Source organism: Phyllostomus hastatus, unplaced genomic scaffold, assembly GCF_019186645.2.
Source record: "Phyllostomus hastatus isolate PE091 unplaced genomic scaffold, TTU_PhHast_1.1 phas_contig_118, whole genome shotgun sequence".
In the NCBI taxonomy this organism is placed as follows: Eukaryota; Metazoa; Chordata; class Mammalia; order Chiroptera; family Phyllostomidae; genus Phyllostomus; species Phyllostomus hastatus.
The window spans coordinates 2,618,407-2,644,150 of NW_025333543.1; the positions used below are offsets into that span (position 1 = coordinate 2,618,407).

The following is a 25,744-nucleotide window of genomic DNA, read 5'->3' on the forward strand; positions in this document are numbered from 1 at the left end:
AACAAATTTAAAGGACACATGGACAAAAACTAGGGGGAGGGTGGTAATGGGAGGGAAGTGGGGAGGGTTGGGTGGGTGGGCTGGAATGGGAGTAAAAGAGAGAAAACTATACTTGAACAATTATTAAAATAAAATTAAATAAAAAAAGAATTGCTCAGACCCTGCACATAGAACTTGAAACACTTGCAAAAGGCTAAGTGTTTAGCAACAGCACTTCACAAGACTTGAAAGAATGGGCACTGATGATGAAACACTGCCTGTGCTAGAGATCCCTCAGGGTACAAGTCGGAGACAGCATCTCCATAAGCACAGTGGGAACTGAGCCTGGGGCACACAATATTTTAGGGGTCCAGGAAAATGTGTGAATTTCCTTAAAACTAAAAGAAAAAAGTAAACTTTTCAGAGAAAATAGCCTCTATACATAATATTTTTTAACATTCAACAAATTTTTTTTAAATTTTAAATCCTCTCCCGAGGATATGTCTCTTGATTTTAGAGAGAGAGAAACATCAGTGTGAGAGAGAAACATGGATTGGTTGCCTCCTGTACACACCCTGACCATGGGTCAAACACACAACCTCCTGGTTTTGGGATGATGCTCCAACCAACTCAGACACCCAGCCATGTCTCAACAAAAATACATTTTATTTTATTCCTAAAATTCGGTGTGTTTCAATAATTAAAGTCACTTCTAATGTTTCTCCTTTATGGAATATAAAAACAAGTTTTGTTTTTAAATTATAGATGCCATTTATTTATTTATTTTTAAGTTTTATTTTCCAAGTACAGTTTGCATCCAATATTATCACTCTATATAATATTAACATATTCATCTTCGTATAAAAAATTTTAAGTATTCCTGTCACAGACAGAGCCCACAAAGGTGGAAGTGCCCAGGACCCATGAATGTCAAAAATGCAACTGTGGGAAAGCCTGGGCCACTCACTCTCCTTCCTGACTCCTAACCAGGTCCCCCGCCCAGATGCCTTTAAACTCCAGCACCCTCAATATTGTTGGCTCCTACTCTTCCTCCTCCCTTCTTTTCCTTCTCTATACACTTGTACATAAACCCTAGAGGCAATCTAAACAAAAAAGGGTTTAGATGATGATGATGATAATGATGATGATGCTAATTCAGTATTGACTGAGCACTTACTGACATACTAAACTTATGCTAAAACTTTGCATTTATGATCTAATTGAATCCTCAGTACAATTTTACAAGATAGGTACTATTAATAGCTTTGTTCCTAAAGACAGGAGAACAGACTTGAGGGAGCTTAAGTGCCTTTTACGAGGACACACAACCAATAATGCCAGTTAGAGCAGAGTGGGAGCCACACCTCAGGCTTCCTTGACAGCAGTTATGGGTTTGGGAGTCAGTCCATGGCTTTTAACCAACCACTAGGTTTAAAAAATGTCTGGAGACACTTTGTTAAGATTCAAACTTTTTTCTGATAAAATAGTTTCCACAGAGGAAATAGACTCTTACTCTCTCTCAAGAGCAAGAACAAACTCTTACTTTTGCAATGAAATTGAGTATTTCTCTACAACAGACGCTATTGTTGAAAAATTAAATCACATTCCTCTGGTATATTGAGGTAGACAAGGTAACCACAAACCACTATGGTGAGTATATAATTGGTATTACAACTTTGACAATGAACAAAGTTTTTATTTAGTAATTATTGATAAATGTTCTTCTATTCTTTTATTATGAATATTTGTTAATATATCAGGCAACTACCCCTTGAGCTATTTGGTAATAGTTCTCTGTAGTATTGGAAAGGTACAAAAAATAAATGGGAAAATTATAAAGCTTTTGCAAAAGTTGTGATTTGAGTCATTCACACATCATTTAATAACTTAGCATCTAGATCGCTAATTATTTTTTAAAAGAAAGCAGCAAATGCCAGTTTTAAATGCGTAGCTAAGTGCTGCACAAGACTTTTCTTCAAAGGGTATTTTCTCTTTCCTTGGTATTTTCCTTTTATTAATAGCAATTTATTTTAAAATGAAAGCTGTTTCTAAAACTGGATCCATGAAGCATATTCTCCTACGCTTCTGCTCTATGACCTCTCTGTAGATTATATTTATGGTTTTATTCTGGCAAAACGCGTTTGGGGCAAAATGCATATGAGACCATAGATCATCTATGGAAATCAACTTCTGTGGATGCTATATCATTATCTGTGAAAAAAATTTGGTTTAGAAAATATTAAAAGAAATATTTCCCCAGAGGTATCTTAATTTCCTTAGAACATAAATATATTTTATTAATTCCTAAGTATGACATATCCCAGCCACAATAAGTTTATTACTTTCTAAATCTTTCTTCCTAAGAGCAAAACATTATGCCACTTATGAGTAAATCAAAATGAAATAACATTCTATATATGTTATATGATCTTTTAACATTTTATTAGCAATCATATTTCTATAATTGAATGCATATTTCTGATTATGATAGTTACATTACACAGAAAAGAAGGCATATTAATAAGTAGAATAAAGAGCATCAGAGTAGTATCACTGACTACAGAAATGGTGAAAAATACAGGGATTAAAAAATATAAGAATGTTGATTCTTCAACATTTAACATTGAAGGACTACCTCTAAATAATCTGTATCACTAGAGATCTACTAGATTTCCTAACAGAAAATAGAAAAATAGGACCTCTCATTGGTCTCTATCAGTTGTTCTCAACTGAGGTTGATTTTGCCTCTCAGAGGACATTTGGCAACAACTGGAGACATTGTGGGTTGTCCCTGCTTGGAGGGGGTATACTACTGTAATGTAGCGGACAGAGGCCAGGGATGCTGCCAAATAAAAATCCTACTATGCACAGCACAGCTCCAGAAAACACAGAATTATCTAGCCCCACTGTCAACAGTTCCAAGGTGAAAAACCTTGTTCCAAATCTGGTTGTTTTATAAGTCATATAAATTAGCCCTTCTCCCTCACTGGCACTACCTAAACCAAGAGTGGCCTCTGTGACAACCATATACAAATTCCAATTGGCAATATAATTAGAAACAAACACTAAACTCAAATAGTTAATTATAGCTAAGTGGGTACTTAACAATGTTTGAGCACATAAAGGAAACAAAATGTCTGTTAACAAATTAATTCAATTATCTTATTATTCACCAAAACCTTGCAGCAATTGATTTTTTAATTAACTGGTAAGCCTTATATTTGATTTCTCTTTACTGTTAGTCTTTGGTGAAAGGATAAATGAATAGCTGATGATCAGAAAGGAGGTAAGAGAATGAGGGAAAGAGAAATTAGGAAATTGATTAACTACAAATTAGATTTTCCTTTTGGGTTACTTGAAGGTAGATTGCCTTTTATGTTTATTTAAATTTTAATAATGGAGCCCATTAGGCCGAAATCTAATCTGAAATGTAAAGAGGAATTGTAATTTTTCCCTTAACCAAGAAATAAAATATAATTAAAGTTTAATTTATTTCCTTTTAGCTTCCATATAAAGGCTTTAGAGATTCAGCTAGATCAGCCTACCATTTAACCTGCAATACTTGCACTCTGGATTTCAACCTAAAGAATATAATGAAGGAAGGCACAATGGATGTTGGCAGTAAAGAAAAACAACAATTTGAAAGACCAAAAGCTTTGAAGTCCCATAATACAGGGTCTGGCAGAAGCAACTCCTGCTCGACTGTAGTTGGTAGAGTAATAATATGGTGTCATAATTTATAGTTTTAATTTGAACATTTCATCTAAAATGTGACATGGTATGCTTGAGTGTGATATTATTACATTACAAAATTACATGCTTATGATTTTGTAATAGAAGATTCTGTAATAGAAAAGTGGTTTTTTTGTGCCGCAGCCTGTATATGTATGTGTGTGTGTGTATAGTGTGTGTGTGTATATATAGAGAGAGAGTGTGTGTGTGTATATAGTGTGTGTGTGTGTGTGTGTGTGTGTGTGTGTGTGTATATATATATATATATATATCTGTTTAGCTATTAACTTAATTTGGAAATTCTCAAAAACCTGAGAAGTAATAGGAGATAGGAAATTTTATCCCTTGCTCTTTGTATGCTAAATTTCATCATGTTATCAACTTGTAATAAAACCTAAAGACTCTACTGAAATTAAACATAAAATAGAAATAAAGGAAAGGTCTCTAGATTAGAATTTTAACTGGAGTCTCTGGTGAGAACACCTCTGCTATTGACTTCTCCCAGTCCCTAATTAAGGTCTACAGCAATCTCCATTACATATTCATTATCTGTTCACACATGTGACAGTTTCTGAAAGGAAAACTAAAAAATTCTAGTGCTTATTAGATACTTTTCCATATTGTAAAATATAATACTGCTGTGGGACCACACAGAAACTATAAATTAAGACCTGGACATGATTCTTATAAATGACTGAAATACTCTCCTTCAATCACTTATAGAGAACATCCCACAAAAAAATTTTCTAATGTTTTTCTTCATATAATAATAACAAATGCCTAATGTAATCTATTGTCTAATGTAATTGCATAATATTTAACTAGTTTCTAATCAATATAATAGTTGAGAAGAGAGGCATGTCTTGGAAAATAATACATACTTCCCCACTAATGCTTTTTTCTTATGTTATTGCACTATAATTTATATCTACATAGATCATTTATAATAGCCAAATACATTTTTATGTGTTTTATATATAGTAAATTACATAAATCTTCAAGGCATAGTTAATTAATGACATTTTATATATCTATTCACCGACTGGGTATATATGTAACCACCACTCAGTTTAAGACACAGGACAGGACATGTGCCCAGCAAGTTTGGTCATGCTTAGAGGTACCCACACCTTCTAGGTAACCACTAATTTGATTCCTATCACCACAGCTTAGTTTTGCCTGTTCTTAAACTTTATATAAATGTAATACAGTATGTCTTTTTATGTCAGGCTTCTTTTTTCTCAAACAGTGTTTTGGAGATTTGTCCATTTTGTATGTATCAATACCCACAAAACACCTCAATAATATTATGTTAAATTTGTTTATCTCTTTTCTTTTATTTACAGCTTTGAGCTAGTAGTATAATGACAATTAACATTAAGATTTCTTGTGCTTGAAAGAAATGAGCTACTAAGCCATTAAAGACATGAATAAACCTTAAATGCATATTACTAAGTGAAAAAAAACTATCTGAGAAGGCTACATACTGTTCGATTCCACTTATATGACATTCTGGAAAGGTAAAACTATGGAGATAGTAAAAAAGATCAGTGGTTTCCAGGGGTTGGTGGGAAAGTGGCAGGGGTCAATAGGCAGTGCACAGAGGAGTTTTAGGGCAGTAAAAATACACTGCATGATTTTATAATGATGGATGCATGTCATTATACATTTGTCCAAACCCATAGAGTGCACAACACCAGTAGTAAACCCTGAGGTAAACTATAGAATTTGGGTCATTATGATGTGTCAATGTAGGTTCATTCTTGGTGAAAAAATGAACCATTCTTGTGAGTAATGTTGATAATCAAGGAGGCTATGCATATGTGGGAAGAGAGAATATATAGGAAATTGCTGTACCTTCCTCTTAATTTTATTGTAAACCTAACTCTGCTCTAAAAATAAATTATTTTAAAGTTAAAAATAGATGTTTTAGCTCTGTCTTCTGATGGGCATATGACTTCATTTATCTTGGACATACGGATGCTCGGTTGTAGGATATATGTATGTCTGGCTTCAGTAATACTGCCCAAGTTTTCCAAAGTGATCAAACATTCTGCCCCGAAGTATATAAAAGAAAAATTGCTCCACTTCCTCCCCAACACTTGGTATTATAGTCCTTTTAATATTGTGCATTGTGGTGCACGGGTAGTGGAATCTCATTATAGTTTCAGTTTGCTTTTCCCTAATGACTAATGGGATTGAGCATCTTCTCATAAGCTTTTGGGCCTTTGGGCTATCTTCTTCTGAAGTAAGTGCCTTTCCATATCAGCTTCTGACAACTTTCCTTCACTCCTTTTTCCCTAGATCATGGAGAACTGCAAATGTTAGAAACATATCAGATGGCATCAGCAGACCAAGGTGTTACTTAGTGGTCTGGCTGCCCATCTCCATTGTCACCTCTTGCCCCAACTCATGCCATCTAAGCAGTTCAGGTTTATGTAAAGGGGACTTCCCTCCAACTGCCTTCTTCCTGCCAGCAGGCCAGGCCAATACCACCTTCTGGAGGATGAGTTTACTCTCTTTGGAATGAAAAAAATTACTATCCAATGAAGATAATTGAAAGGTGGGTAACCAAGAGGAACATGTTTTGAATTTGTCTCCATAGTCCAACCCAGTGTCCCTCAACTACATTGCACAGAAGAATATTTAATAGCTATTCCACAAAAAGAACATCAAATATATTTGGAAATGCTATACAGTGTATATTTTCCTTTTGAAGACCTACCATTTTAATTAGAGTATGAAAAGTTCAGAGAAGTCCCACAGTAAAGAAACCTACTTAATTTTGTTTGTCCCATTGCTTCATAAACATATTTGACCATGGAACCCTACTTTTTCCACCTTTCAAGTACATCTATTATTATCTTCCAGAATAATGATTCTGTCCTGCTTTAGCTCAATCTTTAGACCAATGTAAAATTCTCTTTGAATTGGTACTAGTTCATAAATTGGAGATACATGTTTACTTGGAAAATCTAAATCTCAGTGATGGGTACCCTTACAAAATAGTATTAAATTCTGGGAAATAGATGAGATCGTGGTGGTGGTCGGTAGAAGGGGAGAGAATACCACATTTGGTCACTACATTAAAGAAAACATGGACCCTGACTGGTGTGGCTCAGTTGGTTGGAAATCATCCTACAAAGCAAAAGATTGCCAGTTTGATTCCCAGTCAAGTCACATGCCTAGGTTGCAGGTTCAGTCGCCAGTTGGGGTGTATATGAGAGGCAACCAATCAATGTTTCTCTCTCATATTGATGTTTTTCTCCTTCTCTTTTTCTCTCCCTTACTCTCTTTAAAACAAACTATCAAACAAACAAAAAAAGGTATATCCAAACTACTCACTGAGGTCTAATTGGTCATTACTCTCTTACTAACCCTCTGTACTTCACTGCTCCCAGCAGCCTACAAATCCCTGTGACATGATGTATTTGCAGTTATACTTTCTGAATGGGTTAGTACATATGATAATAGTACCAATTACTACTTCCCTGGAATCACCTGTAGTGAGGGTATATGCTGTGAGGAAATGTAGAAGTTTATGTACATAATCCTAAAAATTAAAAAAAAAAACAGGGGAGAGAACCTCAAACAAGATGAAGTCTCTGGGTGATGTTCACCCTCCTCTAAAACCAACAGGGTAACAAAATACACGTTGCTTACAAGAGAAAACACTGTCTTTAGGAATGATCAAGTATTAGAAATGAATTAGAAATATATCTATCCAAGTAAATTAAATTTCATTTATTGGGTATCCCTTCTCTAAAATAATTGCATCAATGTTCCTTTCATTCTTTAAAATAAATTCTACCAAACCTAGTTTAAAATTTCAAAAGTAGATCCAGGGAGCAATCCAAGAAACACAGCACAATTTAAAAGGGAAATATAAAACCAATTTCATAACCAAGTGTGAGTACTCAGACATTTTTTTTTCGACATTAACCACAATAAATCCAGTGAACACAGTAAGTTCAGGGAGGAGCCATCCCACTAAAAAGAAAACCATTTATAAGAGGGTATCTTAGATACCTGGCTGAGACTCTTGGTTTTTGAAATGAGACCACAGTTTGGATTTAAAGGCATACTTTTTTCCTAACAATTTTCATTTGGCATTTTTCACCTGGTTAATATCACTTCCAATTCAATCCAAGTGCAAATATAAAATTCACTTACCTGCACAAAACCACATGCTGTGAAGTCTTCAAAGAACGGCAGACTTGGACGATCTTCTCGATAGATGGTGAGTTTGTATGTCATCAGGGTCTCAGCCTGGGATGGAGATTCATCCACCACAAGCATTGAGATTTTGTTTGCTCCTAAACCCAGAGGGTAGTTGGCAAAGCTGGAGAGAGAAACAACTATTCAGCCCAAATGAATTCATACATTAATATTAAATGCCTACAACTTACATAAGGTCTATACAATTTCATAGGAAACCTAAAATGTGAAATAAATATTTAAACTACTGTTTCACATACTTTGGTAAGCTAAGAGTTATTCTGCAGAGCAAGTCACATTGCCCATAAACTATAGAAAATGGAACCTATGTTTATTAACCACCAGTCAGGGTCATACATTATGTCATTTAATACTCACAACACCTCCATACAAAACTATGATTATCCAAATTTTAAATATAGGCACCATGACATAGAACTGGGAAACGAGTTGCCCCAGTCACATAACACAGTCAGGTTTGGGACCCAGATGTGTCTGAGTTGACTCCTCTTTTCTTTCTACGACATTTTTTTTGGCTCCAGGAGATGCAAAGACATTTCTTACCCTACAGCATTGGAACAGGAGTATCTTCTTTGCTATAGACATGGATATAAAAATGTTTTTCCTTCTGCTCAAAATTACAAACAAAATAGTTGGTGAATCTCCAAAGGGTTGGAAGAACAAAACCCCAGTGAGACTAGGAAAGTTAATGTGACTGTGTCCACAAGTTGTCATTACCATGTTTATTAAGTAATCAACCTCTGAATATTCAAGAACTTGAGGAGTTGGGTTGAGTAGGAGGCTATTGTTAGGAAAGACTAACCCTTCAGCAATGTAAAAAATGAACTTCTCCCTTAATGAGTCCTCTTTAATATTTCATATCACAAGATTCACTCTTGTTAAAACATGGTTACCAAGACTCTGTACAAAGACTGCAATAGATCAGTAGAACACTGGTGTGTACTTCTTAACCACATGACACCTGAAAAGTGGAAAAACTTCACATCCTGGCACTCTTTCCAGATGATCTCGTGCCTCAACTTTTCTGAACCACCTTCAAAGGCTGCCTCAATTATCTGTTTCCAAATGTGATGTCATCACCCGGCCCAGCACCACTCCATACCTTGGCCCTGCCCGTTCATTCAGGTACACCTTGCACTGACAGTGAGAAGTCTCCACTCCAATTGTCACTGTTACCACATCAAATGGGACTTCAGAGTAATAATCTTTGATCCTCGGGTTAAATTCAGGACTTAGTTCCAAATGTGGAAGTGTGAAGATCTGCTTGATATGACATTGTTTGTCTTCATCTGTTTTTTTTTTATGACAAAAAGAAGAGACAACTGGTCAGAGTTGATTTGTAACTTCTATTTGTCAAATGTGGTAGCATTTCTTTTATATAACAGCTATGCCTTTACTTGGTGTTATGTAGATCACATTTTTTGTCCAGCCCTGAAAAGTATAAAGGCACAGGAGGTAGGAAAATGTCTCTCCAGTGGATTGATAACATGTTCATGGCATTTACTGCATATTACAAGCAACCGTATAAATGGGGGTGATGACTCTGTGGGGTGGTGACAGAAGGGTACCAGCAGGAAATGAAGAAACTTTCTGAATGGGGAGTGTCATTAAACTGCTGTTGGATTGATAAAGTGGTTTGCAGGCAGCAGGGTGGAACAATGAATGTGAACTCCAATCTTATACCAAACACTGAGAAAGAAAGACATCACAGGGTAGCCGACACCTGCTCCCTACACCAGCCACCTCAGCCTAAGAGAGGACACTGAAGTATAAGAAGGAAATGCTATATTCTTCTCAATTCCATTAAAAAACTTAGCATATTACTTCATACCATTGATTCTAAGCCATTTTTAATAATGCTTCTATCTGGTAAACCAATTTTTATAGGAGTATCTTGGTAAGAAAAAAGAAAAATAGCTATACAGGTTCTTATACCAGCCATGGCTAAATTATATTGTGTTCATATTTGGAATAACCAAATTACTCAAAAGAAATTTAGCAAATGTTTTCCAAAGAAATATTAACAAGTATTTAGTTCCAAAATACTTTTCAATGGACAATAAAGTTCTGATAAAGAAAAACATAGTTAATTCTACAGAAATTGGTGAAATAAAAGTGTCTGCACTGCCTTTAAATTAGCAACAAAAAATAACAGAATTTTCTCTGGGAAGTTATACAACTGAACTTAAAAAATAGATCATCTTATTAACTGTTGTCTCTTCCTCTATTTTTTAAATCCTAGCTCAAGGATATGCTTATTGATTTTAGAAAGGAAGGGAAAGAAAGAGACAGAGAAGCATCGATGTGAGAGAGAAACATCCATCAGTTGCCTCTCATATGCACCTCAACCAGGGATCGAACCCACAACCTTTGGTGTACAGGACGATGCTCCAACCCACTGAGCCACCTGTTCAGGCCTCTTCCTCTATTTTTATATGACAATCACAATGAATTTCCTAAAATCAAGTAATCAGATTTGTCTTCAATGTTTTAATGGTTTCTCATCACCTCCAGAATTCAGTCCAAAGCCCTAATAAAGCAGGCAAGGCACTTCACAATCTCTTCCTTGTCTTCCTCTGAATTTGTTGCATCTCCTATTACATCTTAGACTCTGTGCTTCAGCAATACCAAAAGTTTTAATTTCTCTGACAGACATGGAGATGCACAACCAAATTCACAGTAATGGGTTCCACTAACCTTATGAATATTTTATTCTAGTTCTGAGAACTAGATCACAGTATAACTCCCATCATTCACTAAAATGATGAAAATGAAAAATCTGTAAATTTTTGACCTACCTCTATGGTTTTTTCAGTCAGCAGAAGAAAAAATTACTCAGGTATAAATTAGGAACAATACAACAGATATGTTGGAATTTCATTGTAGGAAAAACTTGTAATGAAAAAAATGAACAAGTAGTCAATTTACTAGAATAAGTCAGTGAATTGAGTAAACTACTTGCCTGATTAATTTTACTTGTTATCAAAAGTTTTTATCTGGCTGATGGATATAGGTAGATTATAACTATAATTTTGATGATCATACCACCTCCTAAATCTTTTATAATAAACTAAAAAATAAAAGAATGAGGGCAATATGTTACTAGTTTTCATCTTGAAAAGGACCATAACTTTGTATTCTAATTCAACCACTTGTTAATAATGCATTTTTTATCAAAGATTTTTTTCCAGCATAGTCTGCGTTCGAGGCACTGAGTTAAGCACAGTAAGAACAGGCTGTTGTTGGTCAGGCTGACTGGAGACTGGGAGCCCAACTAGACTCTCTGAACAAGCTGCCGTGCGGTGACATGAAGTGCTTCGCAGAGGACCATTTCCTTGGCAAAAAAGGAATTGAAATACTTGCACTACACTTATGCTCTAAACCAGTTAAATAAATAACAAAATGGAAGGGTTTTTTCTCAAAATAGTAATCATAGAAGACATACTTCAATTCAATATATGTGTATGTATATATTTTATGAAATAGTCATGGAGAGTTGATTTCCTTATAGTTTACATTTACACTTAACAATGAAAGTTTTCAGAAGGGCTCTCCCATTGCAATGTTGAAACTTAGCCCCACATGAGATAAAATATGTGATCCTACTTTTATGCAAGATTTTTAGCAAGTACTTGTTTTGGGTTTCATTAGAAACTTCACCTCTGGCTTAAGTGCTGCATCCTAGACTCCTGCTAGAAAGCTCACATACTCCTGACATCACGTTCAACTGAATCATCAGTGTCGCTGCCTACAAACACCTGGTGTTTCCTTGGCATCTTTTCCGTCCCTGTTCCAACTTGTCCCGGGCCAGCTTGCCTTAGATCTATGGAGAACCCAGTGTGGGGTATGATGGTAGTGGGCTGCATAATCTACTTGGCAGGTATGTGTGGGAAAACTGTTTGAAGATTTGGTTGCTTTTAACGTATTTATTTTAACCACAAAATTTTATTGTCCTCTTGAGGGATCATCATAACTCATATTAAACATGAGAACAGCCTAAACTCTGAAATATAATCCCACCTGTTCTGAGGCATTATTCAGTTATCTTTAAAGTCTTTTACCACAAAAGTAGGAAGATTAATTGTGAAGACACAGGTCAGATCCATTTTTTTAACATAAAAAATGAGCAGTGTCGAAGAACTTATCTAACATATTTACATTATCTACACCATGTTACCTAGAAACTGAAGAAAAATGAGATGACTTCATATAGTAACTTCATTTTATAAATGAGAAAACAGAAGACCAAAGAGGTGAACTGGCTTTCTCGATGCTGCATCAACTCAAAGCCTAACACACAGCAGACTCTTGACAAATGTTCATTCTAATTGTGCTCTTACTTCCCCACTGCACACTAGGCAGCAGTCTCCTAAGAGATCTGAACAGAGTAGCATGTATTTCTCTAGGAGTAAGACATTGAATGGTAAAAGCAGGGAAAGAACAGCATGAGTAATATCTGTTATCTTTTCCTGATTAGCAATACCTTATTTAAAATACTTTTTTCTTTAATTGGATGTATTTGTGGATTCTATTAAACCACATTATTATATAACTTTTCAGTGTACCCTAATTTTAATGATGCTGTTAAACATAATGAATGAATTAAATTATATCTTAGTAGATACAAATTAGATTTTATTAAATTAGAAGGCTTATAATAAATTAGACCTTAATACACAATTATTTTCAGCTTTAATGTTTTATAAGGAAAGATTTTTTCATTTGTGAAAGGCTAAAGTTTCTAAGTACATGCTTTAGCATAATATATATATATATTTAGTATCAAATATATATATACATGTTATAAAAGATTACAAAACACTGCTAAGTAGAACTCTAATTTTTTCCATCATATTATTATAGGATATTAAGTCATGAACTTTGGACAAAGAATCTGAAGACCCACCCTCATAACCAGCCCTGGCATTTAATAACTCTGTCATCTTGGAAAAGTCTAGATTCTCTAGAGTGAATTATTTGCAAGACCACTAGAATAATGCTGAGCAGACAGTGAAGAAAATTATTTTTAAATTTTAAAATCCATATAATACTTGAAATGTAATATATATTTCTTGGTTATACTTAGATAAAAAATTCACAAGTTTTAAGGAAATATATTGAAAATTAACTTAAAAGCTCTCAATTGTTATAAAGAAAATTGGACTCAAGTCCTATTATCAATAATCTGACAGGAAAGGGATCACTGTGAGGTGGTGAGTCCTAAAAATCCATGTATAAAGCAGGGGAGCAAAGCTTTTCCCCTTGAGCAGCCTCCATTGTAAAGCCTTAGCACCCGTAGGAACTGTCCACACAGGCTGGCAGGGACCCCTCACATCAGCTGGGAGGGAAGTCACTGACTTCAAACAAATAAACATATAGCACAACATTTCAAGTTCAAAAATAGAAAATTAAAACATGTTTTTATGCAAAAGTGATAGAGATTGACTCATTCAGAAACCTCATAACTTCTAATAATTTACTTAAAACAAATTAATAGCCTAAAGATACAGAAATAAAATAAAATGGTGGCTTATTCAAGGCAGGGCCATGCCCATAAATAAAGCCACTGATACGCTTCCACTGGAACTCACCGTTTCTGCAATGCACTTCTTTGGTTGTATTCATAATTTGTGGAAGTACAACTAAAAAAAAATAAATTTAAATTGGAAACTTAATCAAATTTAAAAGAATACATATTCAGTAATCTCAAACACTGCATGACTTAATGAAACATATTTAACTTTATTACATCAGAAAGTACTTCTAAGTTAAACTGAAACCTAGGTTAAATGAAAGGTGTTATCTGGTTCATATCTCAAAAAGAATGATTATTTCAATAGGAAAGTATTAAGAGAGAAATATAGTCTAAATGTCACTTGCTGACTCAAGGTACTCTCTCACAGTTCCTTCTAGTTCTATAATCCTGGGGCTATAATTTCCCAAATTATTAGAATTAGAGAAATTCTATCCAGCCAGTTCAACTGATACCTACTCTAAGTTTCTGAATTCAACCAAACATCTATCTAAAGTACTTCTTAATAAATATCCATGGTACAAATGAGTGAATAACAACACTGAGTGCTTAAACCATTCATTTTAAAGGGCAAAAAACTGGTGGGAGAGAGTAAGACAGACTATCAGTTCATCACCAGTTCTCCACTGGGCCTGTCGATCCCTTCGACTGAAGCAGCAATCCCCAAACTTCAGTGTGCTCGAAATCACCTGAAGGACTTGTTCAAGTATAGAGGGCGGGGCCTCACACCCAGAGATTCTGATTCAGTAGATCTGAATTTTCCATGTTTCCCAGGTGATACTGATGCTGCTGGTCTGGGGACCACACACTCACAACAATTAGATTAAAACTTGATTTTCAGTAAGAAAACCTTGACTTTTTAAAAATTATAGACATGGTATGTTTTATTTTTTTTCTTCTTAAAATTACAAATATTTTCTTTCCTTGCAATGAAAGTTCAGGTATTCTTTAGAAAAAAAATTGGAAAATAGAATAAAATCAAAGGAAGAAAAATCAGAAATTATAGATAAAATTCAAGAGGCGAAATCAAAACCACCATTAATTTTCCTTGAGGCTAATGTTGCCTGTAGCCAATTGTTTCACTTACCGATATATCAGAAACATCTTTCATGTCATAAACATTATTCCACAATATTAGTATGTCTTTATAGTATTTTATTGGATGACTATAGCTTATTTTATTTATCTTGTCTACTATTATTGCAATAGAGATGGCTCCTATTTTTCATTCATTAATAATTTTTATAATAAGATTTTGTTTACAATTTAAATTATTTTCTTAAAATTAGTATCCAGATGTGATATTCCTGGTCTATAAAAATAACTTTAAAGCTTTTCTTAAATGACCCTTTTTGAAAGGTTCTAATTCATACATCTACCAGCACCATGAGAGTACTTACTTCTCTACACTCTCCCCAACTCTATTATTTTTAAGAAGAAAAACATCTCCAAATATGAGGGAAACAGCACTTCCTTGTTTAATTTTCACTTTGATTGCTAGTGAAGCTAAACAATTTTATATGTTTTTCTGCCCATGCAATACTAATTTTCATATTGAATTAAGTGGGACTATCCTTTTACCTTTTTTATGTTCAGTTGCATCAAATGGCACTTGTGGTTTTTCAAAGTTCTCATCTTCTGTGAAGGAATTCCTACAAATGCAATGCCAAAGAACTTGATCAATGAAACGAACAAAATTCATGGAAATTACATCTAACAAACTTTTTTTTCCTGTGTGGGCCCAATGATTTTGCTGAACACAAAGAAACACTTTCTGGATTTCATTCCTCAAAACTGGCAATCTTGCCTCAAGTGAGGTTGGTGGAAATCTCATCATCTCTAATCAGCAGAAGCACATTTGAAGAAAACCAGGGCAAAAAGTCACTCTGCAGTCCAAAAGTAAGCAATCTCTGATAGCCGGGGCCCAACAGGAGTGATTTGGGAACACACATCCTTATTGGAATCCGTTTGGCTGAAGTAACAGTCCTGAAACAAGAAGCCTTGGAAACTCTGAGGCACAGACTGAGGAGATACATATAATCTATGAAGTGCAAGTGCACCACGCAAAAGGCTTGCCAAAGCTTCCATCCTTAAACTCTGACCAACAGTAGAGAGTGGTAAGGGTTCGTTATATCTGGATGTGTTTGCCTCATTTTTGTGTTGTATAAGTAAAGGCTTGGCCAGATTGCTCCTCAAATTCTCAATTTTGGGAACAAAATAATCTAAATTATTGCTGGTCCTGATAATAAAGAAAAGTGGGTGGGATATGACTTGATTTTCCTGTGCTTTGTTGTGAATCTCTGTTTCTACTCCAACAAAATAGAGATAACACTGGCCTAACTTCACAGAGATGCAATTAGAATTAAATCAAATGTTCTGTGCTTAATTACATTTTATAAATATTTATCATCCCAGATATGTGTTGGGCACAGTGGTAGAGAAGAGATGAATAAGCCACATTCAATTTCTTCAAAATATAAACATCAGATAGGAAATTAAGACGAATCAAGAAATTTAAAATATTACTAATTGTGATAATTTTATTGTAGTTTTATTTTTGTCTACATGTGTATACATATATATATATATACATATATACATCATATAAATAAGTAATTAGGATGAAAATCATGATGTCTAGGACTTACTTTAAAATACAGTTGACCCTTGAACAACATGGGGGTTAGGGGTACAAGCCCCAGTGCAGTAAAAAAATCCACATATAACTTTTGACTCCCCCAAAACTTGGCTGCAGTTGGCCTTTTGCAACCAAGGATTCAACCAACCACAATTGAAAATAACATTTTCCCAACTCCTGCAGTTGGGAATCTGTGCTTGGGAATGTGAAATAATGTTTTCGATCCATAGTTGAATCTAGAGATGCAAAACCCAAGGATACTAACAGCCAAGTGTATTTATTGAAAAATATCCACTATAAGTGGACCTGCTCAGTTCAAACCAGTGTTGTTCAAAGGTCAACTGTACTGGCTTCCCACAAAGGAATTAAAAAACAGATAAAGCAAGCATGGAGTAAAATATATTTAATTGAAAATCTCTGAATTCATGTGAAGCAAAAACTTCAGCTGAAGCTCATAAAAGATACAACCCTGAAATGCACATACACTAAAGTTTGGAAATGTTATTATCTTAATGGAATGAGATGCTTTTGTATATTAACTCAATCTGCAGTGGTTTCTCATTTAATTTTGTGACTGAACTATATTTTGAAAACATGAGTTTTCATGGAAAGCACATGAATAAAGTGCATTTGCAACTTTATTTCCAGCAAACTCAAAATCAGCAGAGTGCACCTTCTGTTCAGATTTACTCCTATACTAATTCTGTTGAGATCTTTGCACTTTGCACTTGAGACACAGACATTACTGTCACCTTTTCTAACTGTTGCTTGTCTGACTGTCTCTTTTTACCTTGTTGCTATAAGCAGGTGATCTGTATTTAAAAGAAAGCAAAAAGTCATGAAACCCCATAGGTCATATAGGTATATACAATTGGCTTTTTCTGTGGGAAAAAATAAACAACCCTGAAGTTGACCATTGTGAAAATAAGAGCAGTGATGAATGACTACACCTGACCTCCCTGTCCTGGCTGCCTCATGTACTGGAATAAAGCACTGGGCCGTGGATGTGAAGGTCACCTCTGTTTCTATATATTAGCTGTGTGATTCAAGTAAATGACCCACCCTCTCAGGACCTCAGTTTCCTCATCTAGAAAATGTGTATGATATACTTCCTTCTTGTAATACAGCACAGATGATAATTTATGCTCACAGGTAAATTTGAATGTAATTAGAAGTGAGTATTCTTTCTTAAAATGTTCTAAAAGCAATTTACTAATTACTTCCTGATAAAGATCTAAAGCTTACTTCTCTCAGTGTTAACTTCAATAAATCTGTCAATTGTATCTTGCTCTTCCTATAATAAATGAAAATATTTCCTCTATTGTTGATGCTAATGTGAACTTGGGCCAGTATAGCAACAAGAAAAAGAAAGCATGCTAATGTTTTCTACCTGCCTGCACTGCAGCATACCACATACCATGCAGCAGCACCTGCAGGTTATGTTAGGTAATCCTTCTGGAGTAATACATGGTAGATAGTAAAATCCATATTTTACACATGTGGAAACTGAGTCTCAGAGGGGTCAGAACTTTACCTGCTATAATTCATAAACTCCCAAGTTGGGATTTTTGAATCCATGTCTGTCTGATTCAAAAATGTCCTGACATTTTCTAACTACATTCAACACTGACCATCAGTAAATTCCCTTATTGAAAGGTAATCAGTTAGGGCTAGGCTTAGGGGTAAATTCGATATTCTGAATTTAAGGCAACTTAATTGGTTAACTTTACAACATATGTGAGCTTGAAAAAAAAACCACTTTTTTGGGAAACAACCTTTCCAAAGCTTGCATATCTCAAGGGAACTTAAAGTTAAAAAATCAAACAAAGAAACAGTACTCAAACAGTCTCCCTGGTAAATCAAGTCTGCTTCTTCCCCAGTCAACTATGACAAATAAGGTAGTTTTGGATTGTTTCAGTGAGTGCAAGGAACAAACAAAGGGGCATTGAACTACTGTTTAAAACCTAATTTTCAAACAAAAACAAAAAAACCTTCTGTCAGGCCTCCTACTTACTTCCAAGTATTGAAGGAATAAGGCCAGCTTCATAAAGTTGTTAACAATTAAAGTGATTTGTTATCCTGAGAGATGCCTTAAGAATTCATCAAACATATAATTATTGGTATTTTTGAATTACAGGAAAAAAATGTTTTATAGAATTGCTTTCACTAGCTCCTGAGGCAGAAGGAAATGAAGTCCAAGTTCGCTGAAGTCATTCCTGAGGGCGACTGCCAGAGACATAAGATTATCATGGCCTTTGTCTTTTACCTCCCTAGGAGGGTTAGGTTTCCTTCTGTTTTCCTGGCCATAGAAAAGTCAAATATTCTCTTAATTCTATTACATAAAAGAGAAGTAGGCTCAGCTAAGGCCGCGGGCACTGCCCTTTTCACCAGCTGCAGGAGGTATTAACATGTTCACCTGGCCCACCTGCCCTCTCATTCCCTCATTAGAATGAAAATGGAGATGAGAGGCCAAGAAACTTTTCTCCCAGCCCCATGCTTTCCTCTGAGGTTCTACCTTCTAAAAAAAATTTTCTAATATTGTGGCAGGACAGACATTTTTATAAATTTCATAGATTTTGCCCAAAATAAAGTCATGCCTCAAAAAAACCTCTAAACAAATGCTTACACTGATGGTTCATAAAACAAATCTCGCCTAATTCTTTCTGTCTGATGTTCCCATAATTCAAGGATATGTATTATTAAATGAAATTAGTTTGAAACTTTTAACTTTAAACATTACTTTTGAGTGGGTCTAGTCCAGTTGATTTGAAAAACTGTTGGTTATATTTTTGTTTGAAGACCACTAGAATCATTATGGTTTCAGTGATTTAAAGAAGCTTATTTTCCAGAGCATGAATTTTTGGACACACTTGTTTTTGTTGCTTTCTGTAATGTAGGCAAAGCCTTTTGAAATCAATCTTTAGACTAGAGATTTTTTTGGACTGCACAATTCAAATTTGTGGCTATCTTACCATTCCAATGCATGTAGCTGTGCCTTTTTATTCAGGAGCTGAAACTGATCAAACACATTTAAAAGAGACAAGTATTGAATCCAGACTGAACCAGGTTTTCCCATAGGATTTGCCATATCATAAAATTCATGTATCAAAGATTGAATCCCAGGAGAAGTTGATGGGACAAGCTGAGAAGAAATATTCAAAGACAGAATATCAGAATAAATGGTAGATAATAAGTTAAAATGTAGTAGTACTAAGAAACTAATTTATAGCCATATTTATTTAGATATTTTAAAAATCAAATATGTATTAAAAATCCATTTTCAGTACCAGAACTTTTCTGTGCAGTTGTCAAGGTAAATGCTACTTTTACTAAGGTACTAATTTTTTTGATGATCATATTTCCAAATGGGGAGAGTTTTTATTCTCTTTTCATTTAATGTAAATATATGTCTTCTTCCTTTAGATACCTGAGTAATAGAGAATAATAGCTGAATAATAATAATAGCTGAATAATAGCTGAATAATAGAGAGAGTCAGGCAGCAGGATGAATGAGGAGGAGCCCTCTTGTGTTGCAAGTGAGTTATATACAAGCGAGAGATATTAATCCTGCCAAAAATATCTATAGGTATTCCCTTTCAACTCTCAGGCAGTAAATTGGGGTGTGCCCTTTCTCCTGCAGAATCGTTCTTCAGTTCTTCCTCACATTGTGCCAAGAGATGTTCTGGACATTCACAGTATCTGAAATGATGAATTCCTAAAGAATGAGGCCAGGTCTTTTTGACTGTCTTTGTATATATGGAGCCAAACTGCCATGAATGTAATACTATATTTCAAATAACTAAAATGATAATCCATTCATTTAATTATCTTTGGGGCAATAAGCTTACTTTGAACCCTCCAACATATGGCACTAAATTACAAAAACAAGTGTCAAACATTCCTTAATTAACTTAGTAAACTGGTTATAATTCACACAAGTAGCACATCAATGCATAATTTTTTAATTGTAAGAAACAAGTATTTGATCCAAACACATTAATAATAAATTAACAGTGGATTTTTAATGCTATATTAAAATGTTTTGTATAAACAAATCTTAAGTGAAAAAATATAAATTCATTATAGTCTATCTATAAAAGTGACAAAACTAGAAACACAGCACATATGTGTATAAATTATCTTTTGCTATTAATCAATAAATTAACAGTACCAAAGAAAATACATGGAAAAGAAAATAATGGGCTGAAATTTTAGGCTGAAGCCAATAAAAGTTATTATAATTATTTACATTTTCTTTCTTTCTTCACATTTTCTTTGCTGTGAGTTACGACAAATTAAGATGTAGGTAATTTTCTTAAATATTATTGTTCTACTTAATAGTATTTAACTTTACATAACAAAAAGGGCATAATAAGCAGGAAGAAATTTTGGTCATGTGTAAGAGCAAAACTTGTTTGGAAAAATTTGGATATTTTCCCCTTAAAAACTGTCAAATCTGCCCTGACTGGGTGGCTCAGTTGTTGGAGCATCATCCCCTACACCTGAAGGCTGCAGGTTCAATCCCTAGTCAGGCCAGATACTCAGGTTTCAGGTTGGATCCTCGAGGTCTTGTCAGAGAGGGGGCAACTGATCGATGTTCCTCTCTCACATTGATGTTTCTCTCTTTCCTTCCCTCTTTCTCTAAAATCAATGAATACATCCTCAGGTGAGGACTAAAAAGAAAAAAAAACTGTCAAATCCTGGAAGCTATACTAACCTCATATTCTTTTCCTTTAATAAGTCATATTATTTGCAAACTCTTAAAGAATATGGATTCTGCTCATCTCAATATTTAGATAATCTGAAAAGAGGAAATGAGCTTACAAAAATTTCTGTTTCTGAAAAAAATAGCTTCACCTAAATTGAAGTCAAATCAAGTAAGGTATGGCTGATCTACTATAATATCAGTGATCAAGAGGAATCAAATGTCACTTGTGTTTTACCAGTTGGAATTGTCCCAAATTCCCAAGTTCCTTTAGGAAAGTCATAATTGAGTTAATCTCCTCTAAAGGTAGGCATTGATTTAGTTCCTTTTCATAGTTTTCACCCTATAATAGGAGAGGAAATGTAAAAACAACTCTTAAACAATTGCTACAGCCCGGTCGCCTCCCACTTCATAATCCAATAAAATTTTGAACTCTATAAATAAGCAGCTGAGCTAATTAATGCTAAATAAGACACAGTAACCACAACTTGTAACAATGGTGCCTGAATATGAGAACTTCCCATCTGACAGAAAGAACCTGAATGAAATTGCTCAATAGTGCTTTGCTAGGAAGGCCGGGGAGATGAGCCCAGAAGGACGGAATGTGAGTGACAGTTTGGGAGTGCAGAAAGCATCTCCTTCAGCCTTCAGGTACTGGAGAGTGGAGCAGCAAAATATAGAGAACAATACTGCACTTACTAATCTGTACAGATATTTTGAGGTACCTGAAAACTTATATTACCATACCATAAAAACTAATCAGTGCTACTCTGGGGCTCTATACCCTAATCATTATCTAATCAAAGATGTTAACCAGGTGTCAATGCTTAGATAAATTAGTATTATAGCCCTGGCTGGTGTAGCTTAGTGGATTGAGCACAGGCCTGTGAGCCAAAGCAACGCTGGTTTGATTCCCAGTCAGGGCACATGTCTGGGTTGCAGGCCATATCTCCAGTATGGGGTGTGCTAGAGGCAACCATACATTGATGTTTCACTCCCTCTCTTTCTCCCTCCCTTCCCCATCTCTCTAAAAATAAATAAATAAAATCTTTTTTTAAAAAATTAGTATTATCAGCCAAGCCCTTGATGTCAATCTAGAATACTCACTGGTATTCTAGACTGCCTCCAAAAAGTTATGGTATTCCTTTTAAAGTATTCTATAACATATAATATGTATTATTCATAATGTCCACAAAAGTTCTGTAGAAATTAGGAACTGCGTTACTTCATTTCAACCCATGATTTTACCATAATCAGTCACATACTTACTGGACACAAAAATAATATTGGTACTCAGGTCAGAAAAATATTAAAAGTTATAACTGATACAAATTAATTTCAAATGCATTATCAAGTTGCTTAATTGCACAATAATTGCACAATGAATTATCAAGTTGGTTGTAAAAATGACTTGAAAAAATATTTGTCAGTACAAAAATATTCACTTACCTTAAATACACCTAATCTATAAAGTCTCTGAAATATCTCAGAAAATGTGGAAAGTGAAGATTCATTAGAGAAAAGAAAATTGAAAGTGTCTTTTAAAAGAAATTCTTCTGTATTTTGGCCCTCCAAACCCATATAATCATCATCTTGAAATTTTAAATGCTCATGCACCTGTGAGAAAATAAAAACACAGAAAATATCTTTCATTGACTTGCTTTTAATAAAGTGGAATCACTTTTAAGAGATGATTCATTTCCTGTTGGACTGTAGATCAGAACTGACATCTAGTGGTCTTTTTGGAGGTCAACAGTTTCATAAAAATGTAATATTCTCTTGAAGATACTATCTTTCATAAGAAAATTAACTAATGAATTATAAAGTCACATTAGTTTAGCTTGAAACCATTGTTGAAGAATTTGTGTTCATGGAAGATAATATATAACATTTCTAAACAATAAATTTTAAAAGAACATATCATAAACTATTAGGTGTGTGTAAAATAATGAATGAACATTAACATATATAAATTCATAAAGTTTCAAAAATTTATGAATAAATCCTTGGACTATTCAACCAAATGACTGAGCCACGTACAATGTAATTATTTTCCTAATATAAAAGTTTGAAAATAAGTCAATGCTATATGCAATTGAATTCTGGTTGCACATAATGTAATTTTGTCTCTCTTCCTGTCTTCCCACTCCTTATCCCAAAATAAAGTTTTCTATAGACTAATTCCATCAAGATTTTTCACTAATGGCTATGTTAGATTAAAAATATCTTGGAGGAAATTATCTGAATGAGTTAATTTGATTTGAGTGGAAGTAAAAGAATCAAAGTATGCAAAATCACTCTTCAATTTATACATACATATACTAGAAAAATTATATATTTTGAAATTCCTATGGCCTTTTAAATTAATATATAGGTCAATTTTAAAGTAAATGTGTATATGTAAAAAGTAAGAGTTACCTTTTTTTAAACCCATGTGAATAAGCTAGGTAATCTGCTAGTGTCTATTATCTAAATGTCTGCTTTTCTGCATTAATGCATACTTAGTTTTATGCCATATTTATTTCATAAATAGTGTTTGAACCATAGAAAATCCACAATTGTTCTATAGAAATATATAGGAGGAAGTGGAACTCAAATCAGAGATTTTCCACGTACTACTTAGTTCTCTGAACTACCATAAATATAAGTAGTGAATTTAATGAAGTTTCTATTTATTGATTCATTACTATGAATGAAAGGAATGCAAACACACAAACATTCATATATACACACATCCTCCAGCAAAAGGCAGACACTCACAGGAGGTCTTTGGCACACTCACCTGGAGTACTACAGGGGACCTGACACTGCCATAACCAATATCAAAAGTTAAAAGTTGAAAACATAATCTGCATCTGAAATAAAAACACAAGTAACAAAATTATAATCAGCTTCCTACATTTAATCAATACTGGAATTATGTTATTATTATATATTTGAAATTATGTTATATATTCTATATTATACATATTGAAAGCTACTATTGTTAAATTTCAAGGTCTATAATAATTGTTAAAATGCAGTTGCTTGGATTATCTGCAATCACATATAATTTAATTTTGGATTTAGAATCTGTTTTGTTTCTTATTGAAAATACAAATATATCTAAAGTATTCATAACACATTAAACTAAACGATGAAGTCACTGTGAAAACCTAAATATAGAGAAGGAAACTCTCCTACTCCTACATGCCAGGCACTCTTTTTTTTAAAGATTTTATTTATTTACTTTTAGAGAGACAGGAAGGGAAGGAGAAAGAGAGGGAGAGGAACACTAGTGTGTGTTTGCCTCTCACACGCCCCCTACTGGGGACCTGGCCCACAACCCAAGCATGTGCCCTGACTGGGAATCAAACCAGTGACCCTTTGGTTCACAAGCCCACACTCAACCCACTGAGCTATACCAGCCAGGGCCCATGCCAGGCATTCTTATCTACATATTAAGCATGATAAAGCTTAATTAAGTCACCACCCTTGTTTGGCACATGTGATTTAACATTTCCCTAGAAAATAGGCATTAAATTACACACAAGTTAACTGAGATATGGAGAGAGGAGTTACTGAATTTTGTTAATAAAATTCTGTAAATAAAAATATGCCTAGTCAATGGTAAGTATATATGATAGAAATAGTTGAGCTTGAAAAGGGCTGAGATTTTAAAAATCAATTTGAGGAACTGTGCTTTACTTTCTGTCACCACTATTTAGATACTAACAAATCTGTAATGTGCTCTAATATTTTAGGATCTATAAACAAGGAAACATAAGTTTGGAAGTTTGTATTTGTATACTGATATTTTTGCAAGAAGAACCTACTTGTGATAATTAAGATATATGTTCACTACCAATCAATTTCTAGAAGGTAGAGTTCTCAACTTTATTTGTTTGTTTGTTTGTTTATTTTACCTATTGAAGGCCTTTGGTCCTACAGTTGATGTTTCACCAAATACTTCGGCTGCCAGCAGGAGTTTGCTAATTGCTTCTTTCATATTATCAAAAGCCTGAAGAGGTGAACTGGCCCTCAGGAATGTCTCAAAAAAGGTTTGCAGCTGTAAACAAAGCAAAGAATTCACATGTTCAAACAGCATCTCCCTTTTTCTCTCTATCATTTCCAAGGTGACCAATTTGAAGGATTCCTTTAGGTATCTCTGTCACAACTCAAAAAAAAAAAAAGACTCCTAAACAGAAACGTGTGATAATCTAAGACACACATAGTATATAAAATACATAAAAAGAGTATATAATAGTCTGCAACTATGTAATGAATACAGGGATGAGCAAAAATAGCTTAACAAAAATAATACTAAATAATTCAATAATGAGTAAATACTAATCCAAGAATAAACTGTTTCATGTACTCACACTGTAAACCTACTTCTACCAACCTCTGTTTGTATCATATACATAACATGTAATTATATATATATATATATATATATATATATATATATATATATATATATAACATATATTGTAAAATATAAGCCTTTCAATTGAATATGGGGTGCCACTTCATCTTGTAATTTCAAATAGTTTGGAAGTGTGTACTCTATTTTTTCCCTCTTTTTATGGAATCATGGTGAAAGAAGTGCAACAGGCCTGTGATCAGAATGCCCAAGTTTAATTTGTTACTCTACTAACCAGGTGACTTTGGAATTGCAACTCAATTCTCCACATTTTTTTGTCTTCTTTAAAAGAGTTAATACCTACCAACAAGAGTGTTGTGCAACCAAATTAGGAGGGTGATGGCAAAGGAGTAAATGGAAGCTACAGCAACCTTCTTCCAGGACCAATCTGGAATTACAACTAAATTGTAGAGAAATCATCTTGAGTAACCAACAAACACTAGCTGGAGAGAAGACTTATAACCAAAGACAGACAGAAGAAACCACTTCACCACAAGATCAGCAGGCAGTGGA

At 34.3% G+C, this 25,744-nt stretch overlaps 1 protein-coding gene and 1 long non-coding RNA gene across 4 annotated transcripts in view; one reads left to right on the plus strand and one right to left on the minus strand.

Annotated features, from left to right (window-relative positions):
• The window catches only part of LOC123824057, a 36,238-nt gene extending 30,642 nt beyond the window's left edge, over positions 1–5,596 (plus strand). Inside the window, exon 3 of the long non-coding RNA XR_006786641.1 lies at positions 3,483–5,596. This is a non-coding gene — a long non-coding RNA (uncharacterized LOC123824057). The remainder of the gene's footprint in view (positions 1–3,482) is intronic.
• CPED1 (cadherin like and PC-esterase domain containing 1) overlaps positions 1–25,744 on the minus strand; it is a 273,386-nt gene that overhangs the window by 117,347 nt on the left and 130,295 nt on the right. For all 3 annotated transcript variants that reach the window (XM_045847151.1, XM_045847144.1, XM_045847161.1), the window contains 9 exons: positions 24,732–24,874; positions 23,609–23,681; positions 22,276–22,443; positions 21,065–21,169; positions 19,094–19,263; positions 15,065–15,135; positions 13,542–13,592; positions 9,053–9,239; positions 7,885–8,053 (listed from right to left, as the gene is read on the minus strand). In XM_045847151.1, the coding sequence (XP_045703107.1) occupies positions 7,885–8,053; positions 9,053–9,239; positions 13,542–13,592; positions 15,065–15,135; positions 19,094–19,263; positions 21,065–21,169; positions 22,276–22,443; positions 23,609–23,681; positions 24,732–24,874 (1,137 nt within the window). The remainder of the gene's footprint in view (positions 1–7,884; positions 8,054–9,052; positions 9,240–13,541; positions 13,593–15,064; positions 15,136–19,093; positions 19,264–21,064; positions 21,170–22,275; positions 22,444–23,608; positions 23,682–24,731; positions 24,875–25,744) is intronic.